General features: G+C 60.6%; 2 protein-coding genes across 4 annotated transcripts in view; both read left to right on the top strand.

Annotated features, from left to right (window-relative positions):
• The first annotated feature begins 715 nt into the window (after positions 1 to 715).
• NCLN (nicalin) lies at positions 716 to 16,114 on the top strand. 2 transcript variants are annotated; one of them, XM_074351164.1, is made up of 15 exons: positions 716 to 1,043; positions 5,528 to 5,718; positions 6,284 to 6,428; positions 8,170 to 8,264; positions 8,611 to 8,691; positions 10,019 to 10,122; positions 11,192 to 11,280; positions 11,361 to 11,500; positions 11,741 to 11,919; positions 12,788 to 12,875; positions 12,963 to 13,001; positions 13,087 to 13,250; positions 14,150 to 14,203; positions 14,304 to 14,382; positions 14,522 to 16,114. In XM_074351164.1, exons 1-15 carry the CDS (start codon positions 860 to 862, stop codon positions 14,576 to 14,578), a joined length of 1,689 nt encoding a protein of 562 aa, XP_074207265.1. In that variant the 5' UTR covers positions 716 to 859; the 3' UTR covers positions 14,579 to 16,114. The 2 variants fall into 2 exon arrangements, with proteins under 2 accessions (XP_074207265.1, XP_074207266.1); XM_074351165.1 differs by having other exon boundaries at positions 717 to 1,043; positions 13,090 to 13,250.
• A 6,234-nt stretch (positions 16,115 to 22,348) lies between these two features.
• CELF5 (CUGBP Elav-like family member 5) overlaps positions 22,349 to 27,921 on the top strand; it is a 43,042-nt gene continuing 37,469 nt past the window's right edge. For both annotated transcript variants that reach the window (XM_074351163.1, XM_074351162.1), the window contains exon 1: positions 22,349 to 22,630. In XM_074351163.1, coding sequence (XP_074207264.1) covers positions 22,372 to 22,630 — 259 coding nt within the window. In that variant the 5' untranslated portion in view covers positions 22,349 to 22,371. The remainder of the gene's footprint in view (positions 22,631 to 27,921) is intronic.

The following is a 27,921-nucleotide window of genomic DNA, read 5'->3' as shown; positions in this document are numbered from 1 at the left end:
AATATAAATAAGCATAAATATAAATAATTGTATCACCAGCTCCGGCACAACTCCAAGCTCCAGACTACAAGTCCCACAATCCATTGAGACATCCGTTTAGGAATCTATCATGATTTCTTTATTCCTTTTTCATTCATTTATCCAAAAATTGTATAAGCCACCCACTGTGTGCCAGGCCTTGTGTTAGGTTCTGGGGAATACACCAGTGCACAAAGCAGACACAAGTCTTTGCTCTCACGGAGTTTAACATGTACGTCCCTTGGGACTTTTAAGTGCTATCCGCCCCCCTCCTCCAACTTCTGCCAGGAAGACTTCAGCTCCCGTGACCCTTTGCGCTAGCCAAATGAGACTACAATTCCCAGGAGACCAGCGAACCAGGTCGGCCCCTCGCTTCCTCATTCCCAAGTGTCTTCCGGGTTACAAGGTCACGTTCTGCTCCCCGTCTCTCCCCTCCCCCCTTCTCCCACAGAGAAGAGTTTCAGTAAGTTCTGCGGCTAATAGTTTTTTCAAGTCCCCGTAGTCTCCGACTTGGAGTTTATGTGAATCTTCAGTGGTTTGAGCCAAATGGTCCAATACAGCTTAGTCCATCAAGAAGTAACAATGAACCTACAACTTTCAGGTGGCTCCGCGCGCGCGGGGAGACTACAACTCCCAGCAGGCAGCACGGCGGGCGGGCGGCCCTCGGCGGTGCCCGCAGGACCCCGGAGCGGGCACGGGCTGCCCAACGCGGCGCCCGCAGGACCCCGGCGCCTACCCATGCCTAGGTGAGTCCGCGGGAGCCGCTGCCGCTGCCGTCCCCGCCGTCCCCGCCGCCGTCCCGTCTTCGCTGCCGCCCCGCGCGGCCCAGCCGCCGGCCAGGATGCTGGAGGAAGCGGGCGAGGTGCTGGAGAACATGCTGAAGGCGTCGTGCCTTCCGCTTGGCTTCATCGTCTTCCTGCCCGCGGTGCTGCTGCTCGTGGCGCCACCGCTGCCCGCCGCCGACGCGGCGCACGAGTTCACCGTCTACCGCATGCAGCAGTACGACCTGCAGGGGCAGCCCTACGGTGCGTGGACCCGGGCCCCTGGCCTCCCCCCGGGGCCTGGTTTTCTCCCTGGGCTCCTGGCCTCCCCTCACCTGACCTTCCGCTCAGCCTTCCCCCTCCCTCCCCGGAGCCCCGGCCTACCTCGGCGGGCTGCCTTTCTCCCGTGGTTCGGTCTCTGCTCCCCAGGCCCCACCACTCCTACCTGTCCAGCAGGAGTCCAGCCTGCGGACCTCACTTGGGCCGCAAGACCCTTTCAAGCCCCAGGCGTGTCTGAGCCTGGATACCTGGACCGACATTAGGCCCCCAGCTCTGCTCAGTGCCCCAGGGACCTGCCGCGCTGGCTCCCACGGCCCCCTGGCCTCCTCCCTGACAAGGGCTTCATGCTCCAGATCGCAGATTTCCCTCCCACTCCTCAGGCCAAGCTCCCCTTGCTCCTGGACTCTTGGGTCCCCTCTCTCTTCGATTCCCAGCTGGAACAAAGTTCCAACCTTTGGCCTACTTGGTTTGAAGTGGAGCCTCCCAGCTCGGTTCTGCCAGGCTGAGCGGCACAACCCTCCATGGCCCTGGGCACCCCGGTGCTCTTTGTCCAGTGCTCACATCTGCACCCACTCAGGGCTGCAGAAATCTGGTCAGTGGGCCCTATAACAAGGACCATCCCTCCCCAGGCTCTGCACCCTGAGCCGAATTCCTTAGCTAATTCCCCAGTCTGGGCTGTTGAAATCCCTTGGACCCCATGTGTTGTTCCGTCTTTTGGTGTGTACACCCCTCCGCAGGCTTCTTGGAAACCCCGCCACCCCACCCCCCACTCCTTCTCCCCAGAATTTCAGACCCGCTAGGCCTGCTTTCTTGTCTGTCCTGACCCCAGTACACAAGTCATTCTAAATTCCCTTTTCTTTTCCCTACCTTGCTGTATCTGGTGTTCCAGAATCTTCTGGCCTCTGGTTTACCTTCCAGCCTGCTGCCTCAGTTCCAGCAAGTCAAGGCTGCCCTCCCCATGAGGGAGCCCCCTTTGCAGTCCTCCTGGTCCCCTCACTGCTCAGCCCTGGCTTTCTTGGATTTGCCTGGCCTGAGCCCTTGGGACCCCCCTGCCACTGCCAGGCCCTTGCAGAGACCCAGTTTTTAGAGACGTGTCCCGACTTCCCCTCAGATTCCTCCTCACCCCAGAGTTACGTCGTTGTTTCTGTTTCGTGCCATGGTTGTCAACCCAGGGATCACTGAGTGATGACTTAGGGGTTGTCATGACTAGGGGGCTCCTGGCATTCAGTGGGGTGGGGGGCAGGGCACACAAGGGGTGCGTCCCCCAGAGCCCAGGGCGACCCCCTACAGAGAAGGACCAGGCCGCAAATGTCAGCAGTGCTGAGAGGGAGACACTCACGGTCCCTGTAGTAATGGCTTTGACCCAGGCCCCTGCCTGTGGGGTGGGAGGCCAGGAGCTTGGGCACATTTTTTTACGTTGTTGGCATCTTCCTGGGGAGAGGATCTTGACCAGTCATATGTGGCCTCTTGAGATGTGACTCATGAAACGGAGAAACGGGGTCTTGACCGAATTTTGGCATTTAATTCTAATACGCTCAAATAGCCACGTGTGACCAGCGGCTGCCATCCTGGTCTAGGGGATTCCGCCATCCCGGAGGCCCGCATCCTAGAACTCCAGATGGAGTCGCGAGTCCTTCCCTCACTCGATCACTCCTCTGTTTTGCCTGCCCCTCCCAGCATGGCTCCCGCCCCGTGGGCGGCTGTAGTCCCGCAGCCCGCAGCCCCTGGATCCCCCACTGCCTGCTCAGCACTAGCCTGCTTGCAGATGTGCCCCCCCGCCCCCACCCCACCCCCCACCCTTGCTCCAAACAGGTGCTTCAGACCAGCCCCTGATGGCAGAGCCGCCTCCTCGTTGACCTCCCTGCAGGTCCCCAGGCAGCCCCTCTCCTTTTTCTCTGCCCTCCACCCTCCTCTCCTCCTTCCTCTCAGCTGTCCTTTCCTCTTTCCATGAGTCCTTTGCCCAGATCCTGGATTCTTTCCTATTCCTTTTTCTGACCCCACCCCCACCCCCTTGCCCCAATACACGCCCTCCTTCCCGGCCCTGTCTTTGTCACTCTTGGTGAGAAACCCAGACACCTCCTGGGCTTGGGTGTGAGCACAGGGGCCTGGCTGGGCGTCTACACCCCAATCTGGTCACACCAGGTGGTGTCCCCCATTGGTGGGGACAGGGGGTGCCCACTGCTGCCTGGGGAGGTACTCAGCACTGGGGAGGGTGGTTCGTGTTGAGGGGAGGCCCCTAGAGGGTCTGGGGTGATGCTTGTTCCCCGGAGGCCACGGGAAGGGAGCAGCCTTTGACAGCTGGTCTGCTGGGTCATTGCCGATTGCAGCATCCCGTGTCCCCAGTGTCACACATGCCCTAGGCTCCCGCCTCCTGGTGCAACCCTTGCTCTGGGTCTCCTTTCCCAACTTCCTGTCGCTCCTGTTGAGAAACCCAGAGGGGCGGGCTGCTGGGAAGGAGAGGCTGTGTTCTTTGAGCTGGGGTGTGACCTCCCCCCGCTTTCACAGTGCCCGCTGGTGCCTGTGCTGCGGTCAGCAACCCCCCTTGTGTCCGTTCTCATACCCGCTGACACAGGGCCCTGGGAGTCAGGGGCATGGGCATCTGGCTGGGCAGGCTCCCGGGCTCCCTCCCCTGGCCCGGCTCTCCATCCTTGTTGTAAATAAAGTTGTATCTACACATGGTCACGCCCACCGTCGGTGCTTCCTGCTGCAAAGGACAAGTGCCACCCGCAAGAGGGGAGGATTGGCCCTGGGCCCTCGATAGAGAAGTTTGCAATGCCTATTCAGGTCTGGCCCCATTGCAGGAACCAGCGACTTCTATCCAGGTGTCCAGGGCCCGTCCCCACACAGGGGTGACCAAGGCTGTGCCAGCTTCAGCCTCACTCACTCCAGCAAAGACAGTCTCTGCCCTTGGGGTGTTCAGGGTTTGGAGGAAGTTGGCTCTCGCCCCCTCCTTCCCTTCTCTGGCCTCACCCCCTCCCTCTGGAAAGTGGGGTCACAGTAGGCTGTGTGTCCCTCTGTATCCCCACGCAAGGTGACACCTGAGAGGCTGTGAGCCCCTAGGAGGCTGCAGTGGGACAGATGGAGCTGGGGAGGTGCCTGCCCCGCATTCCTGGAGCTTCAAGGGCTCCTGAAGGTCTTTATGGCCCTCCCATGGTGGCCCTAAAGCAGAGGAGAGGCCAGAGGGGTGGGCAGAGGCATGGAGCCCCCAGCCTAGGCCACACGGCCACCTGTGCTCTGTGATCACTGGTCCCTGAGACCGCCTGCCCATTCCCACGTGGTGTGCAGTCCCTCTGTGTCCTGCTGGTCCCCTCCTGCGACCCACCCTCAGGATGAGCTGTAGGAAGCGGCCCTTCTCCCGGAGACATGTTCCTGGAAAGCAGAGATGGGGACCTTGCTCCTGGCCCCGAGCCTCATCTATGAGGACACAGGTGTCACTTTGCCTGCAGCCTCGACCTTCAGGCAGCAGGCTCACTCCCACGGGGAAGCAGACCCGTGTCTCTGTGCTGTTACTTTACTGCGTGGGTCTCAAACTGGAGCCCCTGAGGGCCACATCTGGCCCCCACATGGGAGACCAGGTGTCCATTCACCATGTCCTGGCTGGTGTGCATCAGAGCCCACTGGACCAGGAATTTCTGGGTGATGCTCGATTTCTCCCACAGTGAGGGAGGTCGCTACCCCTGGCACCCCCAGTCTAGTTAGGGTGTATATAGCAAGGAAACACTGGGCGGTGCTGGGGTTTCCAGGGAAATGGACAAGGCAGGGTTAGAGCCGTGGAGAGGAGGGGCCCCTGCCCTGATGGGGCAGGACGGAGACCACCAGCTCAGGTCAGCCAGGGCAGGAGTTTGGGTTTTCCCAGGGCCATGGGGACCTGGGGGCAGTCTTGTAGCCTGGGGGCTCCCTCTGCTGGCACTGAGACCCCTGTTTGGTGACTCGCCCTGGAGTGGATGCTGCTGGCTGTACAGGGGTCTCGACACTCTGGGCACAAGGCCCTGGGGGTTGGGTTTGGTCAGCTGGCACCTGCAGGGCCCTGCGTGCAGGGCACTGTGGGGGCCCGTGGGGCCGCGTCAGGGGAGCAGGGCCACCTGGGCTCCCTTCCTGGGGCTCCTGCTGATGTTCCTTCCTCGGCGGGTGGTCTGCGGGGAGCCTGGCCTCTCCCGGGCTGGGAGGAGGGCATGCCACGTCCCGTGGATCTCAGGAGTCAAGGGAGCCACACTAGCTGGGCACAGCCAGCGCCCGCGCCTGGTGCCAGGGCAGTGCTGCTTTCTGCCGGGGTTGCGGGGAGCAGGGCTGAGCGTGGGGGGCAGTGCCAGCGCAGGGGCAGCAGGTCGAGCCCTGACTAGGAGTAGGGGGGTGGTCCAGGGAGAAGGGTCTTAGTTTTCATTGGGTTCTCCGAAGGCCCCTCAAGTCACCAGGGTTTGGGTGGGTGGCCAGGGTCCCCGCGCCCCTCTGAGGGAGCCCCTCCCCCGCAGGCACACGGAACGCGGTGCTCAACACGGAGGCGCGCACCATCGACGCGGACGTGCTGAGCCGCCGCTGCGTGCTCATGCGGCTGCTGGACTTCTCCTACGATCGCTACCAGCGGGCCCTGCGCCAGTCGGCCGGCGCCGTGGTCATCATTCTGCCCCGGGCCATGGCCGCCGTGCCCCAGGACGTCATCCGGGTGAGCCCCGCCCCGCCACGCCACCTGGGTTTCGGGTGGGCTCTGGGACCTTGGGCGAGTCGCTTCCCCTCCCTGAGCCCCTCCCTGAGCGTTGTCTGGGGACATCTGTGGTTGTCACACTGGGTGGTCCCTGGCGTTGAGTGGGTGGGGCAGGGAGGCTGCTCCACAGCCCAGTGCAGAGGAGGACCCAGCCCCCTATCAGCAGTGCCGAGCAGGAGAGAGCTGCTTTGAATTTATGGGATCTGCTAGGGCCCCACAGGGCACTGCGGGTGGAGGTGCTCTTGCAGAGGAGCAGGGGTGAGGGGCCGGGGAGGCCCCTCAGTGCAGGGGGGTTCACGCCCACCGTCTCTGCAGGCCCCTACCAGCACCCACGGACCACTGAGGGTGTGATGGCCAGTGGGCGTGGGATCTGACCCCAGCCAGCCCTCCACACAGCCTGTTCTCCCAACCTGCTTCCTCCCCACCGGAACCATGAGCATCACCAGGCCTCGCCCATCCCTGCGTCCACGCCCGGGGTCCCCCTCTCCCAAGCCAGAAGTTCCCTGAATGTGTGTCTTTCTCACAGCAATTCATGGAGATTGAGCCCGAGATGCTGGCCATGGAAACCATTGTCCCTGTGTACTTCGCTGTGGAGGATGACGCCCTGCTGTCCATCTATGAGCAGACGCAGGCCGCGTCTGCCTCTCAGGGCTCTGCCTCGGCCGCCGAAGGTGGGCTCGGGCTGCGGGGGCGGGGGGAACCCGGGGGCTCCTGATCCACCAAGGCCACTCTGTGCAGATTTGGGAACACGCCTCAGCGTGAGGGCGTGGTATCAGTCCCTCTTCATTCGTGGTGGAGGCACCCCACACCTGCCATGTCACACCTGTGTGTTTCAGCCCCAGCCCCGCCCGCCACCCATTCCCGTGCTGGAGACCTGCTGATTTGGAGGGACATATTTCCCATCTCCAGCCTCTGGATGGTTCGGGGAATGTACAGGCATCTGTGTGGTTTTCTGTGTTCCTTCTTCCTCCCAAGTAAATTCTTGGTGTCACTTGTCACTGGCTTGCTTACATAGGTCAGGGTGGGTCAGCGACACTCTGGGATAACACGGTTCCCCCTACCTGTGGGCTGGGGGACGCCGCAGTGGGCTTGGGGGCCAGGAGCTCTGTAGTTTGACCCGTCTCAGGAGTGGTGGGGAGTGGGCCGCTGTCAGAGTGAGCTGGCGAAAGTAGCCAAAGGAATGGGCTGAGAGGCTCAAATAGCGGGTTCAGGAAGAGGAAGTGAATCCTCAGAGCCCACGGGAGCAGGGAGGCAGGCAGGTTTGTCCAAGCAGTGGGCTCCAAGGGGTGGACTCGGACCAGTGCCTTGGGGAAACAGTATGTCCACCTGTATTTGAGCTGTAAACGAAGGTTCATTTCTCCTAGCCAGGTTATTAGCTGTGGATGCTGGACTGGGGGTTGGCAAACCATGGCCTGCAGCTGCCTCTTGACGTAAATGAAGTTTTACTGGCGCAGAGCCAGCATTTACATGTGGTTTACAGGGACTTTCATGCTGCAACAGCAGAGTTGAGTGGCTGTGACAGACCATCTGGCCCACAGAGCTGGAAATACCAACTGGCCCTTTACAGGAAAAGTTTGCCAACCCCTGGGCTAGATTCAAGTCTGGAGGACAGCCACCTGCACTGTGGCAACAGGAGAATGAGTTTTTGGAAAGACCTAGATTTCTAGTTAGAGCAGAAGGTGAGTAGAATCAGCTACCCAGTGGAATATTATGCAGCCCTCAAAATGACATCAGGGTAGAACTTTTAGTGGCGTGGGAAAGTTTATTTCACCTCGGTTAGTGGAAGAAGCAAAATATAAAATCATAAATCTCAGTCACCGTGCTTAGCAATAGTATCTTTGTTTTGGAACACCTTAAGCTATAGAAGTCGCAAAGACAGCACACTTCCTGAGGGGCGCCCTCCTCCCAGCTCCCCCCAGGGGTGACCTCTTCCACGCCCCTTACGATTGTGGTTTTAAACATGTAAAGAACGGGAGGGCTTGAGACAGGATAAGCTCACAGGCGTGAGAAAATGACACCCCCGGTGGGCTGCTCGCTCACACTGAGCAAGCCGTGTCTGCTTTCGGGGCTGCGCTGGAGCATCGTGGACCACCAGGCGGGAAACTTCTGTTCTGAGGTCGTGGCTGAATTGATCCTTGGGAGGCCGGGCCAGAGGTCTTGTGTGCGCCTCTGTGATTTTAGAACGAGAGTGAGGGCCGCCCACACGCCCCTTAGCAGCCTGCGTGCAGGCGGGGTGACCACTCCACCAGCTCTCATCCTGGATGCCCGAGTTCTTCCCCGTGTCCAGTCCGTGTGTTCAGTTATGCTTTTGCTCAGACCGCACTCCTAGGACCTAGGGTGTAGGGGCAGCAAGGATGCGGCTCTGGGCCGGGAACCCCAGGCTTGGGCTGACCCTCCCTTCCCTGTCCTCAGTGCTGCTACACACCGCCACCGCCAACGGCTTCCAGATGGTCACCAGCGGGGTCCAGAGCAAGGCCGTGAGTGACTGGCTCATCACCAGCGTGGAGGTGAGTGCCCAGCAGGGCACATGGGGAGGGGGCTCCCAGACCTCAGCTCAGCCCGCCGTGTGAGGACCCTGGCCAGGGCGCCGGACCTGGAGCCTGCGGGGCTGTTCTGCGCTCCTCTAACCGCGCCCTTTCTCCTGGCAGCAGAGCTCAGCCTTTGAAGGGTGGGTCTGGTTCCCGGGCAGAAAAGTCTGGTTGGCACTGCAGCCCTGGGCCAAGTCTGGCCTCCGCTGGTCTCTGTAAATAAAGGTTTATCAGCGTGCAGCCCTGCCCATTGTCCGCACACGTCCACAGTGGGGCCGGCAGAGCCAAGGACACCGCCGTCAGGCTTACACCCGTGTGTCTGCAGGGGCGGCTGGCTGGGCTGGGCGGAGAGGACCTGCCCACCGTCGTCGTCGTGGCGCACTACGATGCCTTCGGGGTGGCCCCGGTACGTGTGACCTCCCCTGCCCCAGGCAGACGCAGCTCTGCATCCTCTCTTGGGTCGCTGTGGATACCCTGCGGGGTGGGTGTCGTCCTGCAGCTTCACTCCCCCAAACGAGACGTGGCAGCGGGAGTGAGAGGCGGTCCCTGGGGGCTCGCGACACAGCCCTGGGCTCTCGCTGGGGTGTCACACAGGCGCCTTCATCCAAGACCCCAGGCTCCAGGAGAAGACCCCGTGTTTGCACAAACAGTGCAGGGACGGGAGCCTCGTCAGCGGGGTGGTGGGAGCTGGCCTGGGGAGCAGCCTTCCCGGCATGTGGCCTCAGGCCCCCAGTGCGAGCTCTTGTGTCCAGTCTCCTCCGGGCTGTGCTCCCTGAGTCCCCGGGACAGGGAGGTTCACGCCAGAGAACCAACGGCCAGCTGAACCAGAGTGGCGTGGGCGGGCCTGCAGCCTGGCCGGAGCCTGGCCATGCCGTCCTCGGGGGTGCTGGGACCAGCCAGGGTGCAGAGCTCGGCCCTGGACTGTCAGCCTTGAACTACGTTCTCTCCTGCTCATCATCCACACCACGGGGCCTTTCTGTGAAATTTCCTTAAATTTTTTTAGACATAATTCCCATGACAAAATTCATGCTTTTAAATCATGTAGTTCAGCATCTCATAATACATTCACCAAGTTGCGTAGACATAACCACTGTCTACTTCTGTAACGTTTATTCTATCACCCCCAAAATAAACCGTGCCCCTCCACTCACCCCGGCCCCTGACAGCCGGGAGCCCTCTCTGTGTCTGGACTGGCCTGCTGTGCACGTTTCACATCCGTGGCATCACACACCTACTCCTCTCACTGAGCACGGTATTGCCCCCTCCCCGCGAACTTCAGGGCCATTACACATGTCAGTTTACACACTGACCATGGGAGGGCCCCGACGCGTGGGGACAACCCAACTTTCTCCAAACACTGGTTGTTGCTCCCTCAGGAACATTGCCTTAGACTGTGGGCCTCAGACATGTCGGGGGCTTTCATGTGTGGGGGTGGCCTGAGGCTGTAGGGAACCCCCCATCATAGGGGCACCAGGGTCCCGGGGCCGATGTCGAGGCTGGTGGCCGCATGGCCTGCCGGCCCCGGCTCCAGGCTGCGCACAGAGCCTCCCCGGGGCACGGGGCAGTCGTGAGGGAGGGGACCCGCGTGCCCTGGCACTGGGCCATCAGGCTGGGGTCTGAGCCACGGTGGGGGGAGCAGTCCTAGCCACATGCTGGGCGACGGGGCCGGGTGGGGCCTAGGAGGCGCTGCGTGTGGATGTGGCGAGCGCCGGCCTCGTCTTGCCTGCCCGCAGTGGCTGTCGCATGGTGCGGACTCCAACGGGAGCGGCATCTCTGTGCTGCTGGAGCTCGCCCGGCTCTTCTCCAGGCTCTACACCTACAAGCGCACCCACGCTGCGTAAGTCACGGCCACCGGGGCCCGGGGTGCAAGGCTCGCTCACGCCAGGCGCTGCTTGGGCCTTGCGGCCCGGAGGCAGTGCCAACCCTGGGAATCACCTGTCTTTTGGTTGAGGGCTGATCAACCCTCTGGAATCCCACACCCCAGGCTGGGCTGGGAGTGCTTCCAGCTGCAAGTAACAGACACCCGGGAAACGGTCACTTAGACTGGAGACCCCCATCTCAGCCCAGGACCCAGCTGGTCACTCTCAGGGGTGCTTGTCTGCTTGGCCCGATGGCAGGGGCCCAGTGATGGTGCACATCTCCCCGGGAGTGACTCTGCCAAGCCACACACACAGCAGGCGTCCCATCCTGGAAACTGGAAGCGAGATTCAGGTGTTGGCAGGGCCACACACCCTCCCGAGTCTCTGGGGGAGGGTCTTTCATGCTTCTTCAACGTCTGCTGGCTTCCAGCTGTGACAGAGTTCCTTGGCTACACCTGCATGTGGTCTCTTCCTTGTGTGTCTCCTCCTATAAGGACCGCTGTGGCCCTGATGGGGTGGATGGGCGTGGGGCACAGGGTCCTGGTCCTTCACAGCATCTCTGGCCCATGGCTTCAGTTCTGCTCCAGGGAGGCAGTGCTGAGTTCCTGTCACCCTTTTTTTTTTTAAATGGAGGTACTGGGGGTAGAACCCAGGACCTCGTGCATGCTAAGCATGGGCTCCACCACTGAGCTGCTCCCCTCCACCAGGCTTCTGCCACTTTTTATCTTCCGGGTCTGTTTCTGATCAGTCCACCTCGTCCCTCCTGGTCTCAAGGGCTCAGGGAAGCCTCTGGACCCATGCTTCTCACTCAAGGGGCGGCTTTGCCCCCAGGGGACACTGGGGGATGCCTGGGGACATTGTGGTGGTTATAACTGGGAGGTAGGGGGCTTTTTTGGCCTTGAGTGGGTGCACCCAGGGATGCTGCCCAGACCCCGCCATGCCCAGGGTGCCCCAGTGTCAGCAGGGCCAGGGTCGGGGAGACCACCTCCTTATCGGGGGCCTGGACTCTCGCCTGTCAGCGCTGACGCCCTGCTTCTCCCGCACCAGGTACAACCTCCTATTCTTTGCTTCCGGAGGAGGAAAGTTCAACTACCAGGGCACCAAGCGCTGGTTGGAAGACAACCTGGACCACACAGGTGAGGCCTTGGATGGTGGGGGGGCCCCGGGGAGGCGGGGCCTGGTTCCTGTCCTGCTTACCAGCCCTTGCTGCCCTCAGATTCCAGCCTGCTGCAGGACAACGTGGCCTTCGTCCTCTGCCTGGACACTGTGGGCCGGGGGGACAGCCTGCACCTGCATGTGTCCAAGCCACCCAGGGAGGGGACGCTGCAACACGCCTTCCTGCGGGAGCTCGAGACGGTAATGTCCTGGCCAGGCCCCTTTCACAGTAGGGGGCCCGGCTGGAACACCCGCCCCTCCATCACACGTTACCAGGACCTTTGCCAACCCTCGGGCCTCGAGTGAGCCTCAGGCGGGGTTCTCCCCGAGTTCCAGAGCAGAGGTTCAGGGAGGGACTTGGGGCTCCCCAGGCACGAGGGGCCACCTCCGCAGAGACTGGAGGGGCTGTCACCGGGCAGACCCTGACGGTGCCCCTCGCAGGTGGCCGCCCACCAGTTCCCGGAGGTGCGGTTTTCCATGGTGCACAAGAAGATCAACCTGGCGGAGGACATCCTGGCCTGGGAGCACGAGCGCTTCGCCATCCGCCGGCTACCTGCCTTCACCCTGTCCCACCTGGAGAGCCACCGTGATGGCCAGCGCAGCAGCATCATGGATGTGCGGTGAGCGCCACCCACCCCGGCCCTCCACTGAGACTGAGCCTCTGCGACTCCTGTCACCTGTGCCCACACCCAGGAACTGGACACATGTCCGCTGCAGGGGTGGTGAGAAGGTGGCCGCTGTTGGGGCAGGCATCCAGGAGGCTTCCTGGAGGAGGTGGTGCCAGACTGAAGGGCCTGAACCAGGAGAAGGTTGTTGCACGGCAGAGGGAGCCAAGAGCAAAGAAGAGTTGGGGGGAAGCAGGGGACTGGAATAACGGGCCAGACGCCCCTTCACCCTGCCTCCCCGGGCAGCCTGCATCTCATACCCACTCGGGTCGGGATGTGTTGCCTTCGAAGCTCCTCAACGTTCTGTGTGTTGCTAGCAGTCCTTGGTGTCCCTGGCTTGTGGCCTCTCCCTGTGCTTGGCCTGAGTCCACATTCCCCTCTGCTTATGAGGACACCAGCCGTTGGACTTAGGGCCCCTGCTCCACTGTGACCTTATGACTAACCAGGTCTGCAGCGACCCTCCTTCCAAGTCGGGTCACAGCCCAGGTTCTAAGCGGGTGTGAATTTGGCGGGATACTGTACCCCCCCCCAGAGGGTGTTCCAGCAGCTCCGCCCTGGACGGCCTGTGGAGGAGGGCGCTCTGACCCCTCCAAGTTCCAGAGGAGGAAACAGGCCCAGAGTCGTGTCTTCAGGACTGGGGCGCAGAGCAGCCCCAGGGAGGGCGAGGCCTGGCCTGGAGACCACCCGGCGGCGGGGGCGCCCGTCCCTGGTGGGGGCGGCTCCCGTCCTTGTTTTTATCACCAGATGCGTGATCGTTTTTGGTTTCTGGTGGTTATAGACGGTGCCGGTTCCAAATACGTATGTTTTACATCTGCCCTCCAAGGTCCCGGGTTGACTCTAAAACCCTGACCCGAAACACAAGGCTCATCGCAGAGGCCCTGACCCGCGTCATCTACAACCTGACGGAGAAGGTGAGCCTGCCCCCAACCTCCCGCCCACCCGCCCCCACCCCAGCACCGCAGCTCTGGGCTCAGGCCTGTGCCCTCCTCTCTCCGCAGGGCACCCCCCCGGACATGCCGGTCTTCACGGAGCAGATGGTAATGGGCAGGCCAGGTGGGGCGGGGCGGGGTGGGGCGGGGGGGGCGAGAGCAGGGCCCCGAGACCATGGCCGCGTCCCCGCAGCAGATCCAGCAGGAGCAGCTGGACTCGGTGATGGACTGGCTCACCAACCAGCCCCGGGCCGCGCAGCTGGTGGACAAGGACAGCACGTTCCTCAGTACGCTGGAGCACTACCTGAGCCGCTACCTGAAGGAGGTGAAGCAGCACCACATCAAAGCTGACAAGCGGTGAGGCCCGGGCGCGCCCCGCCGGGGCCTGCTCGCCAGCCCGCAGGTCCTCTGGGGCCTCCCTGCCGGGGCCCAGGTTGAGCAGAGAGAAACGGGAAGGAACACGATGAGTGAGGGCTACAGGCGCCCCGTTCAACCCGAGTTCCAGGTGGACGGCCGATTGTCAACAGTAGAAGTCTGTCCCGGGCAGCGTTCGGAACGTACTTACCCCGAAAGCACGCTTCTTCTTTATCTGCAGTCCCCATGGAACCACAGTCCAGGGTTGTGTCTGGCAGCCCTGTACCCCCGCCCACCCTCTGGTCCATCTGTGCTCTGGGCCTCAGGTGACTCCTTCCCCAGGCCCCCTCCTGCCCTCGGGATGCTCTTCCTCACTGCAGGCCCCCTGGGTTTGGTCTTTTTTTCTGTTTGATGCTCCCAGGCTCCCCAGTCGGGCCGAGTGGAGTGGGTGTCTGTGGCATCCACTGGCAGGAGGCCCCCACCCAGGCAGCTTCATGCTCCTCGCTGGCTCTCCCTCCACCTGTCTCCCAACTCATGGCTCTCTGAAGACACCCAGCTTTTAAACAGAAGAGGAAACTGAGGCTCAGAGTGGACCCATAGCTGTGGAGCTGGGATCTCTGATTTCTAGGGTGTGGTCGCTCTCCCTTTGTAGAAATGCTTCCTAGACCAGTAAAACTTCCAGTTACCACACTTCATTTTGAGAGAGTACATTTGACGCCCCCAAAATCAACAGGAAAGGCATTTTTCAGAGTAAAGGACCGTAGTTCCTTCTGAGGGACAGTGTCAGCCTTGAGCAGACACACACACGGGGTGCCCCCTGCACTTCCGTGTTCCTGGGCTGGTGGTACCTGCGGGGAGCCTGGCTGTCTGGGTGCGCCCACTGAGAAAGCACTCTCTTCCAGGGACCCTGAGTTTGTCTTCTACGACCAGCTGAAACAGGTGATGAACGCCTACAGGTGAGGCTGAGTCCGGCCCAGGGGCTGGCTCCATGGGCACAGCGGGGGGCAGCTGATTGACTGACCCCACCCCCCCACCCCCCACCTCGTCTCTCCGCAGGGTCAAGCCGGCCATCTTCGACCTGCTCCTGGCCGTCTGCATCAGCGCCTACCTCGGGATGGCCTACACGGCAGTCCAGGTGAGCGGAGGAGGGTCTTGGGGGAGGCGAGACGCCCGGGGAGGGTCCACTTGGCTAGCCAGTCCTTGCAGGAGACCCCACAGGCGGCCCTTGGGTGGGGCTGTCCCCGACCTCACCGGAGCCCTCCTACTGCCCCCAGCACTTCGACCTCCTGTACAAAAGCGTTCAGAGACTGCTGAAGGCCAAGACGCAGTGACCGCTGGCCGCCACCCTCCCCGCTCTTCCCCGCTCAGCGCCAGCAGGAGGCGGGGCCGCACCCCCTGGGCGCCTCAACCCTGAATTACAGAGCTTTTCTGTGTTGCTCTTGAGGATCTGGGGGCTGCTTTCTCATTTTTGTCCCTCAAGCTCCCTTGGGGGAGCGTCGGTGGCGGTCTGGGGCCAGGCCATGGACTTGGGGACAAGCACATGGACGAGCTCCCGGCCGCGGAGTTGGCCCCACGGCCCCCAGGGCGTGCAAACCACTCAAGGAAAGGAGGGGACAGGCCCAGTGCAGCCACGGCGTGACCCATGGCTGTGACGCTGACCGTGGACTGCAGGCCAAGTGGTCTGACCTTGATGCCGTCCCCACCCCTTCAGTGACTTGGATACCCCCTCCCTCCTGCCTGGAGACAGCACCTCCGCCTCTGGGTCTCGGTTCCAGCCCTTCCCTCCAAAGCCTTTTGCCCAAACCCCAGCCGGGCGGAGGCAGCCAGCTCAGGGCGGCCTTGTGATGTGACCGCCCTGAAGACCCGGCAGCCTCCCTGCCTCCAGCCTCCCACCTCCCGGTCCGGCCCTCATGCTGCTCACCCTGCTTCTTGCCACCTCTGCCCCACGCCGCCCCGTGGGGCCCGCTCCTCCCCCAGCTGTCTCCTCCCTGCCTGGGCTCTCCACGCTCCGCCCCTCAGCCTGTCCCTGGGACGGGTGCCTGCAGAGTCCCCAGGGTGGGGAGGTGGCCCCTCTGCTCCTTTCTCTGGTCCTCAGTTTCCTTACCTGTAAGGAGGAGGATGTGTTTGGGGGGAGTGGGTGCCCCCACATCCCTGGAGGGATGTCCAGGTTGGGGGTCAAGAGAGGAGTGACTGCGGGCGCAGCTCTTCCCAGAACCCGGTGGGGGCAGGTCTGGGCCTGAGCCCCACAAACCAGGCACCTTGTGGGGCATGAGCCCCAAGCTGGGGAGGGGAGAGGTGGGTGGGACTGACCTCAGGGAGACCCACGTGTACCGATTCATTAGCAATATAATCAGTCAAGTGGCAAGTGCTGGGGCCCAGTGTCCGGGAGGAGGGACTCCCGGGCGGGCCTGGCACCTGCCTCCCCCGGCCACCAGAGAGGTCTCGCCCACCTTCCGGTCCTGAGGGGCCTGGAGGGGCAGGCAGCTGACTGGCTCGCTGCTCACTGGAGGGAACAGGCTCCCTGGGGCCGTGACTCCCAGCCGAGCTGATGGGGCCTGGGAGAGGGGCAGGCATGGGGACTGCAGGTCCTCCTCTGCCTCCTCCCCCCTGTCCCCACTGGGTGGCTCGTCTCCTCCAGAGACTATTTACCGCGTGCCTGGCCACCTCTGGGGCGGACGCGGGGCCGGAGTCTGCGCATCCTCCCGCAGTGTGTGAGTGTGTGAGCCAGTGGGCGTGCTGGCGGGACCGTTCGGAGCGCAAGTCATTCCTCCCCTTCCCCAGGGCGGGTCAGGACCACTGATCGGTCAGAGTTCAGGCTGGTAATGGGGCGCAGCCGGATGATCAGAAATAAAGCCATATGAACGACAGCCTCCCGTGTCCTGTCGGGGGACTGGGGCCTCAGGGTTTGGTGAGCCCACCGGACGGTGCTTTGTGTTCCTGGGGGCCTGGGGGAGGGGGTGTCCTTCCCGCCCCCCTGCAAAGTGGGGCTGAAAACCAGTTCATGAGCTGATGGACAGTGGGGCAGTGGGACGTGGTCACACCACTGACTTGGTGCCTTAAGACAGCAGAAATGTTGTTCCCTTGCTCCGGAGGCCTGAGGTCCAAGATCAAGGCCAGGCTGGCTCGTCTGAGGCTGTGAGGGAGGAAGGCCCACGTCTCCCAGCCTTCGGCCTCCGCTGGTCCCCGTCTCCATCTGTCCTCACTGGGCCATTCTCGTGTGTCCTGGCCTGTAAAGACACCAGTTGTTGGCTTTAGGGCTCATCCCACTCCAGGGCAGACCTCATGCCACCTCATTACATCTGCAAAGGCCCTGTTCCACATAAGGCCACGTTCTGAAATTCTGGACAGGGATTTGGGGGGACCCCATTCAACCCAGTGGGGAGTTGGGTGGGGCAGTGGCCGCATGAAGGCCACGCCCAGCCTCCTGGCCCACTGCCAGCCCCAGAGCAGGCTCTAGGGAGGGCCAGCCCAGGGCAGGTCCCCGGGTCCCCAGTCAGCACCGCTCTGGGGTCACGTGGTCAGAGGCCCTGGCTTCATGGGGCAGACCCCAGTTTGCAGTTTGCCCTCTTGGCTTCTACCTGGCCTGCCCGGTTCCCAGCCACCCGCAGGCGTCCTCTGAGTGCAGGTGTGTCAGGCTCTGCAGTGCCAGGGCTCATCCCGGGCAGTCCCTGCCCTCGGGCGCTTGGGCTCTGGGTGGGGGAGGACACCAGCCACAAGGGAGGTGGGCAGTGCTGGGGGTGCAACCTGGAAGGGGGCTGCGAGAGCCTTTCCTTGAGGGATGTGGGAGCCCTGGAGGGCTGAAGGCAGAAGGCAGAAGGCAGGGCCTGACTTGGGCGCCCATGGCCACCGGAGGCCACTGCGGGGAGGACGGGCTATCGGGGTGAGGGCGGGAGCTGAGGGTGCAGGGTGCGGGGGACTGTACTGGTGGGGGCGCTTAGGAGGGGAAGAGTGCGCTGGGTTCTCCGAGCACTGAGGAGGGGCTAGAGGGGTGTTCATGGGACCTGGATGTGGGCTGGACCCCGAGGGGTGCTGCTTGGATTTCCTCAGCGATTCCTGTCCCCAGGGTCAGGGCCACAGCCCCTCAGACCTTCCTCCCGTCCTACCCTCCGATCCCCCCGGAGGCTGGAAGGAGGCTCTGGCCCCAGCACAGCCTCGGGTAAAGCTCCCCACGTCTCGGGAAAAGCCCCTCTCATCTCGTTTGACATGGGCTAATGTCTCCTTTTCCACGAAACCTCGGGGCCGGCAGCCACCATCTACGTACAGAGCTTCCGCACCCCGTTCCCAGGCGTGGGGTGTGTGCACATGCATGTGCACGGAAGCTGGAAGCAAGATTTGCGTCTAAGAGCTGTTGAAACGTTTCTCTCTGTGGGCGCCACGGACGGGCTGCAGGGGTCGGGGGTACGTCTGCACTGGTGATGCCGTCGCCAAGGCGAGAGGTGGCGTGTCCCCTGAACACTCCCTGGCTCCCCTTTGCCACCCCTCTGTGCGCCCCTCCTGTCCCCAGGCACCCGCTGACCACACCACTGTGGATCAGTCTCATCCAACTGTGGGGGCAGCAAGTATTTCCCCACCCCCTGCCCCACCACGTGCCAGGTACCATGCTGGGCTTGGGGACACAGTGCCAAAGAGAGACCCTGGGGCTGGCGGGCCACTAGGAAAGATGGGTAATGAGTAAAAATAACCCCAGATGGGCAGTGAGGGTGCATTTGAGTCAAACTGGAGTGACAGGAAGGACTTAGCCATGTGGAAATCGGGGACCGTATTCCAGGCAGAGGGCTTGGCCTGTGCAAAGGCCCTGGGGCAGGACCTGGCCTGGAGTGTTGCAGGACCAGAGAGGACGCCTGGTGTGGCTGGAGCAGAGGGAGCGAGGCAGGGGGAGGGGGGGGGCACGAGGGTCCCCAGGACATTGGTGAGAAGTTTGCATTCTGCTCTGCGTGATGGGGAAAGGGGAGGGGTGGGCAGAGGAGAAGAGGGCTGTAGAGATATCACAGGCTCCCGGAGGACGGTTATGAAGGTGACCCCCGTCCCATGGGCTCCCTCAGTGCCCTAGGTCCATCTGGGCAGCACCAACGATTTGGGCAAAGACGTCCTTTGGTTAGGGCACTGCATCCCCTACAGGGACCCCAAGGGAGTGGCATCTGGTGTCTAAGATCTCTTCCCAGGAGGTCTTTGTTTTAAGGCTACAAAATGCAGGCAAACGTCCTGTGAAGGCGCTTGGTCTCTCCCCCGCTGCACAGAGGCCTCACCCACTGTCCAGAACTTTCCTGTTCTTTAAACAGTGTTGACAGGCACGACGATGCGTTTGTGGACAGGTTTCGCAGTTGCTTTGTGTGTGGCCTCAACATCTCATACAGTCGGATCCTGCTGTCCTTCTCTTACGCTAGCTCTTGCTTGGGCGTCTTCTGCTCACATGCACCCGCTCCTTTTCCCTGCTGTGTAGTATTCTGTCCTCAGAAGGTACCACAGCTTACCCACCCGGTGCCCTGCTGATGGACACACCATCGCAAGCCCCTCTAGGCGCTTCTTGGAGCACCAGGAGGAGTGTGTTTAAGCAGGGGTCAGTGAACCATGGCCTGTGGCCAAGTCCGGCCCACGGTTTATCTTTGTAAATAAATCTTTATTGGCACACGGCCACGCCCCCCCAAATGTGTCTCGTCTACTGCAGCTTTCTCACTGCAGGGCCCACCAACCTCCAGTGCTTACCGTTCGGCTCTTTCCAGGGAAAGTCTGCAGCCCCAGTCTGCCCTCTGCTTTCTCTCCTTTCCATTGTGGGAAACCTTTGGCCGCTACCAGAGCAGAGTGGCTCTGTGGACCTTTTGCAGGGGACACATGTCCTTGGCTTCTTCAACATTTTATTGTCAGATCTGAGAGTCATCAATGATTGGAATCGCCCTTTGACCTACAGAAGTTTCAGCGGAAATTGCTGGGGGAGTGGGTGGGCCAATACGGGAAGCATGGCTCCCAGGGGCTGGGAAAACGTCTCCATCTGTGGCCAGGACGCAAGGGTGTCCCACCCACGCCCAGCACCACCTGGGGACCAGAAGGGACACTGGTGCTTGCGGCTGGGGACCAGGCAGCTGGCTGTGGGGGTGATGCAGAGGCCACTGGCACAGGGCAGCTCCAGACCAGGCCCCCAGCCCCACTCACTGACCCCATCTCCCCGCAGTGCCACCTCCCTGCAAGCAAGCAGACAGCTTTCCGTTAAGATAAATTTATTTAAGTTTGTGTAATTATTTTGAGAAACCCTGTGCTGGTAGATAGACACTAAGCAAGTGCAAAGGCCCTGGGGCAAGTTTATGAAGCACGATCCAGAGAGCCAGGCAACCTGCCAGACACTTCCCAGCCCTGGATCCCTCGATAGGCTCTGTTCCCACCTTCACTGCCTTTTAAGTCTCAGCCCAAACCACGGACCTCCTGCCATGATGCCGACGTGGCCAGCTCTCCTCTGGCTAATAATAAATCAGAGAGTCGGCCTCAAGGGCTCCAAATGCTTTCAGGCGCACAGCCTCAGTTTTCTCTGTGTTGACCCGTCCCTGATACAGCTGAGGTGTGTCAGGGAATAAACTCCAGGGTGAGTATTGTTCAGGAGGCGGAATGCTGAATTTAAGCTCCCGGGGGTCAGACTCAAGCTAGACTGTGCTCTTCTACCCCAGGTGGAAGAAAGAGTCTGAGAAAAATGCATCTTTGACTCTCAGGAGAGCTGGCAGGGCTTCATTTTTATTCTATTAAATGGCTCTCCCGGCACATCAGAGGGCCACAGGGCTTCAAGCATCCTGCTCAGGTCTCCATGGAGACAGAGCCTGCCTCCTGCCTGGTTCCACCAGCCCAGCCTGGGGTTGAGCCGAGAACCAGGGGCTGAACAGGGCCAAGGGGTGGAATGCTCTAAGACCCCTCACCCGAGCTCCGTTCCTCAGCCAGTCTTGACATCCTGCTTCTGTCTGGGGGTGGGCAGGTAGCTGCCGGTAATAGTCATGACAGCCATTTGTTTATCACTAAAGACATCCCGGGGGCTGTGCTGACCGCACCCATGAGCTCACTGAATCCATGCCAAGGGCTTCGCCCTATTCACTCTTTAGTTTCACTTGGCAAATGAGGAAACCGAGGCTTGGCTGTCTAAAGTGTGGGGAAGACCGTGTGGGCTTATGGGAAGTGTGTGTACTCTGGATTCTGGCCACCTGGGTCCAAATCCCAGCACTCTCCCTGTGTGACCTTGCCCGAATGACTTGACCTCTTTGGGCCTCAGTTTCCCCCATTGTGAAGTGGATACAGGAACAGTACTTCCCTCTCACACTTGCTGCGAGGAATGGGCAGGGACCAGTGTGAGCTTGCCTAGGGAGCAAGGTTTAAGGGGCCACCAAAAACGCCATCATCAAGGTAAAGAATACTTTAATGCAGTAATTTTCAAAAACTAAAATTAATGCCAAAAAAAAAAAATCCACGGTGCACAAAATGTCAGCGTTTTAAATAGAACCAGAATGACTGAATTTTCCTTTGGTTCAGCATGGCACCATTACTGATCCCATCTTTGTTTTAAAATAAAAACAAAGAAAATAAATTAAAAATTAAAATAAAGGTCCCTAGGCTGCACCCAGTGGCTCAGTGTGATGCGCTCTTTGCTACAGCCACTGGTCTCCCTGTTCTTCCAACATGTCAGGTGGTTTCCTGCCTCAGGGGCTTTGCACATGCTGCTCCAGTCTCATCTTAGCTCAAAGGCCATCCTCTCTAAGCCTTCCCTGAATTTACCTCTTAAAGCCATCCCTCCACTTCTGTTTCCTTCATGGCTTTTATCACAATCTAAAATGTGTAGTTGATTTGTTTGTAGCCACCACAGGCATTTGTTATGTGGATTGAATGAGTTCATGAATGCCAAGCACTTAGCACAGAGCCTGGCATCTTGACAGAGCTATGTGGTTTATCCATAAACAGGTAAATATATAGCAAATTAGAATCAAATTAAATTAAAATGAGTATAACTTGCTATGAAGGGAAAAGGAAGCTTGGGCAAGGAGGTAATAGTGGCTGAACGATTGTAGATCAGGACTGTCCAGAGAGAGTAATGAGAGATGGAAGGTGTGAACCATGCACCATTTGGTGGAAGGGCAGTCCAGGCACAGCCCGAGCAAAGGCCCTGAGGCAAGACCGTGCCTCATGTACTGGAGAAACAATGAGGAGGTGTGTGTGGCTGGAGAAGAGTGAGGAGTGGGAGAGAAGGAGGAGGTGGCAGCAGGAAGGGGACAGGGGCAGGTTGTGCAGAACCTTGTAGGCTGTAAGGAGGACTCAGGCTTTAATTTGGGGACATCTTTGGAGAGCTCTAAGCAGGGGTGACATAAGTCCACAGAGCACTTGGCCCAAATGTGTTCATATCCTTCGAAATATTTTGAGCAGTATGTGCACATGGCAAGTGAGACAAAAGATGTTACTTCTGGTTGCTGTTGATGTAACACAATGATTGCTATTTCTGTTCAATAAGTTACAAGCTTAAAAGTGCTGAGCGCAGTGCCTAGCACACAGTATTCTCGAAGTGTTCTTTCTTGTTGCTGTTAATATTATTATTGTTATTACTATTCATGAGTTATATACCTAAATATGCCCAGGACAGCGCTGTAAATGCCAAGTAAGCACCCTGTAGAACTGCGCACTACTTCTAGTGTTTTTCTTGTTATCGGTGGGAGGAGCCTGTGCCACCTGGAAGCCAGGTCTGTCCTGTCTGAAGCTTGGCCATCACCCACCCAGAAGACCGGGGCTGCGGGCTCTCTGGCCTCTGTTTACCGGCCCAGGCTGGGCGCCAGGATGCCGGGTGTGGGATTCAGGATTTCCAGGTGCGATACAGGGTGCGAGCTGCGGGATACGCGACGCCCGCAGAGGCGGGATGCGGGATGCTGGATGCCCGCGGGGGGCGCCGCCGCGGCGAGGCGCGCTCCGGCCGCCAGGGGCCGCTGCGGAGCCGCCCTTTTGTGGTCCTGATGCTGGAGCGAGCGGGCGCGCGGAGGAGGGAGGAGGGCGCGGGGACGGGGCGGGAGGGAGGCGGGAGGCGGCGTCCGTCGCTCCAGCTGCGAGTCCTCCCGCCGCCCGCCGCCTCCGCCGCCGGCTCGGTCCCGCGCCCGCCGCCCGCCTTGAGCCCGCCATGGCCCGCCTGACGGAGAGCGAGGCGCGCCGGCAGCAGCAGCAGCTCCTGCAGCCGCGGCCCTCGCCCGTGGGCAGCAGCGGGCCCGAGCCCCCTGGGGGGCAGCCCGACGGCATGAAGGACCTGGACGCCATCAAGCTCTTCGTGGGCCAGATCCCGCGCAACCTGGACGAGAAGGACCTCAAGCCGCTCTTCGAGCAGTTCGGCCGCATCTATGAGCTCACAGTGCTCAAAGACCCCTACACCGGCATGCACAAAGGTGGGCGCCCGGCCCCCTCCCTCCCCTCCCTTCTCCCTCGGCCTCCCCACCCCACCTTCCATCATCTTCTCCCCCGAACCCTCCTCTCCTCACCTCCTCCCTCTGCTTGCCTCTGCCACAGCATCATTTCTTCCCCCCCACCCGTTCCACCCACCCCTCCTCCCCCCTCTGGGGGTGCAGCTGACAGATCCAAGCTGGCCCCCTCCCCTCCTCCGCCCCCTCTCCCTCCCTCCCCACCTTCCGGCATTCTCTCTCTCTCTCTCTCCCTCTCCCTCTCTTTCCTTTTCTCTCCTCATCCATTTCCCTGTACCTCCCATCCTCCCCCCCAGCATCCTTCTCTCTCTGTCTCTCTCTCTCTCCCCTTCTCCCTCCCATTCCCTCTAGACCCCCACCCTTTCCTCCCTCCCTCACCCACTGTTTCCTGCCCCTTTGCTGGGGGAGCTGCCTGAACACCGCCTCCCCTCCCTGCCCCCCCCCCATTCATTCGGCCTCCCCAGGCCCCGTCGGGGAAGTTTTCACCTCTGGACTCCATTGCTTTGGTCATTTTCACAAAGCCAGGCCGGCGGGGCAGGTCCAGCCTGCCGCGGGGGACACGGTGCCCAGGATCCCGGGCTAATCGGTAACTACAAAGAAAGCGGGGTGGGGGATTGGGGGTGCAAGGCGCTAAGCCAGTCTTGGGGGGAGCACCGGCCTTGGGTGGTTAAAAGGCTACCGTTTGCCCTCCTTCCTGCCCATCCGCTCTGTTTAGATCAGCACTCCCTCCGTTTCTCTGTGCCCCCACCGCCGCCTCCACCTTTGGCTCAAGTTAAAACTGGCCAAGCCTGTTAGCAGTGTGTTGAGGGCTGAGGCCAAAGACGATGAGCCTGGACCGTCCATCTGGCAGAGTCCAGATCCTGGGGTGGATGGGGAGGCGTGGGCGACCTGTGAGCCTAGCGGGGGAGGCAGGTGGGGTGGGGAGGCCTGCCCGCCTCCCTGCCACCTGATTCTCTGGTGGATGCTGGGAGGGGGTGCCAGGGACTGTGGCCTCAGCCCTGGGCTCTGGTCACAGCCCAGTATCTGAATTGGGGTGGCCCTGACAGTTCTCTCGCAGGTGTTGGGGACTGGGGGTGGGGACAGTGAAGGCTTTGTGTCAACACCCTTGGTGAGACCCTGGAGGGACCGTGGGGGTGGATCAGGGCCCGTGACCTATTTCAGACCCCTTTCGCCCCCACACCATGTCCTCCCTCAGCGCGGCAGCTATGGCGAGCATGAATAAGTGTTTGCTGAATGAATGAATGAATGAATGAATGAATGGATGAATGAAGGGTCGAGACAGGCCATAGGGAGAGTCTGGTGGGATGGAGACCAGGACTGCCACTTCAGCTAGACCCTCCAGCTGGTACCCTGGAGGAGGAAAGCAACCCCTCCCATCCTCCATCTCTTTTCAAATCCAACCATCACCAAAAAAAAAAAAGAGGGGAGGGCCTGGAAAATCTAACTCCTCCCTGTGGCCTAGGAGGGCAGAAGGCTCCCACTTACCCACAAGTCAAGCTCGGGGGGTCCCCGGCTGTATGGAGGGTTCTTTCCAAAGCCCCCCACCACCAGTATGTCTGAAGGGCCCATTTCTAGAAAGATTCTGATGGGGGTGGGGGTGCCCACGTGGCCCCCTAAACATTGAATTGAAAGGCTGTGGGGGAGCTCTGGGTCAGGGAGCTAGATGGGGTGCAGGGAGATGGAGATTCCAGTGGTCCTCCCCTCTTCTCATCTTTAAATCCCCCCCTGGAGATCCCTCCACCCCCACTCTGAGGAGAGGTGAGGGAGGGCCTGTGGCTGAACATTCACCTTGATGGGAGCCTCAGTTTACCCAGTGTCAACAGAACAGGGCCTCATTAATGTGGGGTTATTGTCTTCCGGCTGCAGAAGGTTGGGATTGGGGGTGCTTCGGGGTGCTTCCCACCTGTGGTTTTTTCCTTGGAGGGTGAAAATTAGGAAGTTAGGTGTCCATGACATCTGGCCCTCACCCTCCACTTTGCAGGAGCCCTGGGCAGGTCTGAGCCCTAAATGCAGGGCCTGGGGGGATAACGGGGGGGGGGGGGCCTCCCCTTGTATCTGCCCCCTATTACCCTCAGAAGAAGAATGACTTCCCCTTCTAACCCCACCTGTGCTGGGCCCAGCAGGACCTTACCTGTGGGAGGGAGCTGGTGCGCGGAGCCAGAGGTGGGGACTGTCACGAGGGCTAGCAGCTGGGATCAAGGCTGTGTGTGGGGCTCAGCTGTGTGACCTCTGGCCAGTGGCTGCCCCTATCTGGGCCTCAGCCAAAGGGAAATGGAACGATGAATGGGAAGTTGTGGTGTCAGGGTGGGGGGAAGGTCCAGGCACCTCCTGCCATCTCTTACCTGGTTTAGCTTCTAGGGAGCCTCCAGGCTGCAGGATGCCTGCTGGTGGTGCTGGCTGAGAGCAGCGGGGTGGGCGTGCGGACCCCGGCTTGTGGGGAGAAAGCCCCTGACAGCCGTGCGGGCCCCAGAGTCCAGGCACCAGCAGAGCTGAAAGGGGCAGAGTGGGGAGGAGTGATAATGTCCATCATGGCCGTGCTCACTGCCTCGCCCGTGATTGTCACACTTGGGGGCCTGTTTGATTCCCCACTGAAGTGATCGCCATGGTGGTGGGCTTGTGAGCATGGATTTTGGGCAAATCTTGGGTCCCGAGGTCCGACCAGAGCCGACCTACAGTCACACCTTCGTCTCCCTCCCAGGCCAGAGGAAGCAGAAGAATATCTGGGTGATGAAAGGGTGACAGTTTCCACCCCCAGCCCCCAGGCCGAGGGTGAGGACCCCCAGCGGTGGTGTTAGGCAGGGGAGGGGCCTGTGACATCCGCCAGCCGTGGCCACAAATAGAGTGGGGGCCTGTGTAGTGGGGCCCATGCTGGGACCAAGAAAAAGACGGGGTCCAGCCAGGCCCCTGGGCTCTGGAGATGGGGTAGAGGTGCGGGGAGAGGAGAGGCAGTGAATGTTCCTCAGAAAGAGGGCAGGCCCATGGTCACTGGCTTTTCTTGTTCTTAAGAGAAAGAGATGGAGACAGAGAGACCGGTGGAGAGACACAGAGCAAGAGTAGGGAAGGGAAAGAGATTACACAGAGACAGAGGGAGGGAGAGACCCAGGAGGGAGAGACAGAGGGTGCCTCCCCCACCCCCACACACCGGGAGAGGCAGAGAGGGTGGGAGTCAGGGAGAGGGGTGGAGAAGGGGAAGCAGGGAGGCCACGAGACGCCTCCCCGCACCCAGCTTGCAACCAGAGAAAGGCCTCCGTCAGCTCTCCAGAGCGGCCGGGGCTCAGGCCGGGAACTGGGGGACTCCCAGTGGCCGGTGTGCAGTCATCACCCCTTCCAGTCGTCGGCTGGGGGCCAGCTCCCCCCGAGGGGCCGACGCGGCCCGAGCCGGCCCTCCGAGGATCGGGCTGAGTGTTAACGCCCACCCCGCCCGGGGCAGGTGCCCGCCGCCGGGCTCGTCCGCTGCGCGGTCCCCGTGTATGGTGATCGCATATGCATTTGCATGTTAATGACAATATTTGTCTTAAAGCGGGGGTTGTGAGGGGGGGCCGGTGCAGGTGGGGGGGGGCGGGGGCACGGTTTCCATGGGAGCACCAGCTGCTCGGCTGGCGGCAGGGGGGAGGCTGGAGCACGCCGAGCTCTGAGGCGTGAGATTCCGAGTGTGACGTGCCAGCCCCAGGGAGACAGCGGGCCGGGAGGCCGGCAGGCGCTGCCTGGCGGGGGACCGAGGGAGGGGATGGTGGTGGCGGCTGGGGCGAGCCACCGGGCCTGGCCTTGGGGCTTTGAGCCAGGCACGCCCCTCTCTGTGCCTCAATTTCCCCAGCTGCCTGTTCATCATTGGCTTAACAGGCTTTTATGAGGCCCTGGGGGCCTTACAGGCAACTTGATATCGTTTCTGCCTTTCATCAGGTAGAGGACATTAATTGAGCACCTACTGTGTGCCAGCATTTGTGCAGGGCTGAGAGTCCAGGCAAATAGGAACCCCTATGGGGCATGACGGAGTCACAAAGATGTGACTCCATCTACTCATATAAGCAATATTTATTGAGTGCCTACTCTGTCGCAGGCCCCGTCCTAGACCTGGGATACAATGTGGGGCAAAACAGGTAAAAATCCTCTCCCAGACTCCACCCAGCCCCACATCCCAGATGGCCTGGGACACAGTGAGGGACCAGCAGGTTACAAGGCGCCAATGTCGGGGCCTCATTGGTAGAAACACGTCCGCAGGGACAACTCAAGAGGAGGCCCCAGTCTCTGCAGGTGTGGAGACTAGGAGAGCTTCCTGGAGGAGGTGGTCAGTGTGTGAGAGCAGTTCAGATGAGTCTAGTTTCTCTGCATCTTCCCAGCTGTGGAAACTTGAGCAGCTGTCTTCAAGTCTTCGTGGCTCAGTATTGCCCTCTATAGAGTCGATGGACCACTGGGACCTCCCATTTCAGCTAGGGTTGGAGGAGGTGAGAACTGAAATGGTAGTTAAAGCTCTTGCCACAGAGCTGAGCACAGAGACCATGTTTGTTATGTGACTCAGCCGAGACCTAAGGGTGAGAAGGATCTGTTGATGCGAAAGGCGTTCCTGGCAGAGGATGTGCAAAGCCCCAGAGTGACGGTGACTCTGGGGAAGTTCAGGTGGGGGGAGGGGGAAGATGGAGTTTTTGCCCTGGTGGAGCCCCAGGGTCCCCTTCTGATGTAGGGCATATCTGCCAGGGGTCTTCCGAGAAGTTCTGGGATGGAGGGGGCAGGGAGTGGGCCCAGGAGCTGTCTCTGAAGTAGGCTCGTGGCTCAACCTTTCACCCAATATTGGCACATGAGACCCTGGCCATTAGGAGCGCTCAGTAGGACCACACTCAGTCATTTAGCCAACATTTCCTGGAAGTCTTTTGGAGCCTTGCCTTGTATCAGGCAAGAGAAGATCTGAGACCCCCCTCATGGAGAGACAGAGCTACACATGGGCACCTACGGCTGCAGTGATCAGGGTTGTGTCAAAGGGAAGCAAGGCACAGTGAGAGAACTGCATAGGGAGCTGAAGGCTCTGCCTGTGGAATCTGGCTGCATGGAGGAGGGACATTGGAACTGGGATTTTGAAGGATGAATAGGAGCTTGCCAGGTGGAGAAAGCGTTTCATTTATTTATTCACAGAAGCACTTACTGTGCTCTGGGCCCTATTTTGGGTGTGAAACACAGCAGAGGGGCAGCTAGGTGAATGTGTCTGTCCCCGCGGATATGAGCAGAAGAAACTAGATGTAAAGGGGCACAGCTGGAGCACAGGAGCA

The sequence above is a fragment of the Camelus bactrianus genome, chromosome 22 (genome assembly GCF_048773025.1).
Source record: "Camelus bactrianus isolate YW-2024 breed Bactrian camel chromosome 22, ASM4877302v1, whole genome shotgun sequence".
Taxonomy (NCBI): domain Eukaryota; kingdom Metazoa; phylum Chordata; class Mammalia; order Artiodactyla; family Camelidae; genus Camelus; species Camelus bactrianus.
Note: the sequence above shows the minus strand (reverse complement) of the source record. Positions and strands in the feature narration are given on the sequence as shown.

Excerpts from the sequence above, each read along its gene's own strand:
- NCLN (XM_074351164.1), top strand. The coding sequence starts at position 860 with ATGCTGGAGGAAGCGGGCGAGGTGCTGGAGAACATGCTGAAGGCGTCG. Across the intron at positions 11,501-11,740 it reads TCCTGCGGGAGCTCGAGACG|GTGGCCGCCCACCAGTTCCC; the intron begins GTAATGTCCTGG and ends TGCCCCTCGCAG. Across the intron at positions 12,876-12,962 it reads TCTACAACCTGACGGAGAAG|GGCACCCCCCCGGACATGCC; the intron begins GTGAGCCTGCCC and ends CTCTCTCCGCAG.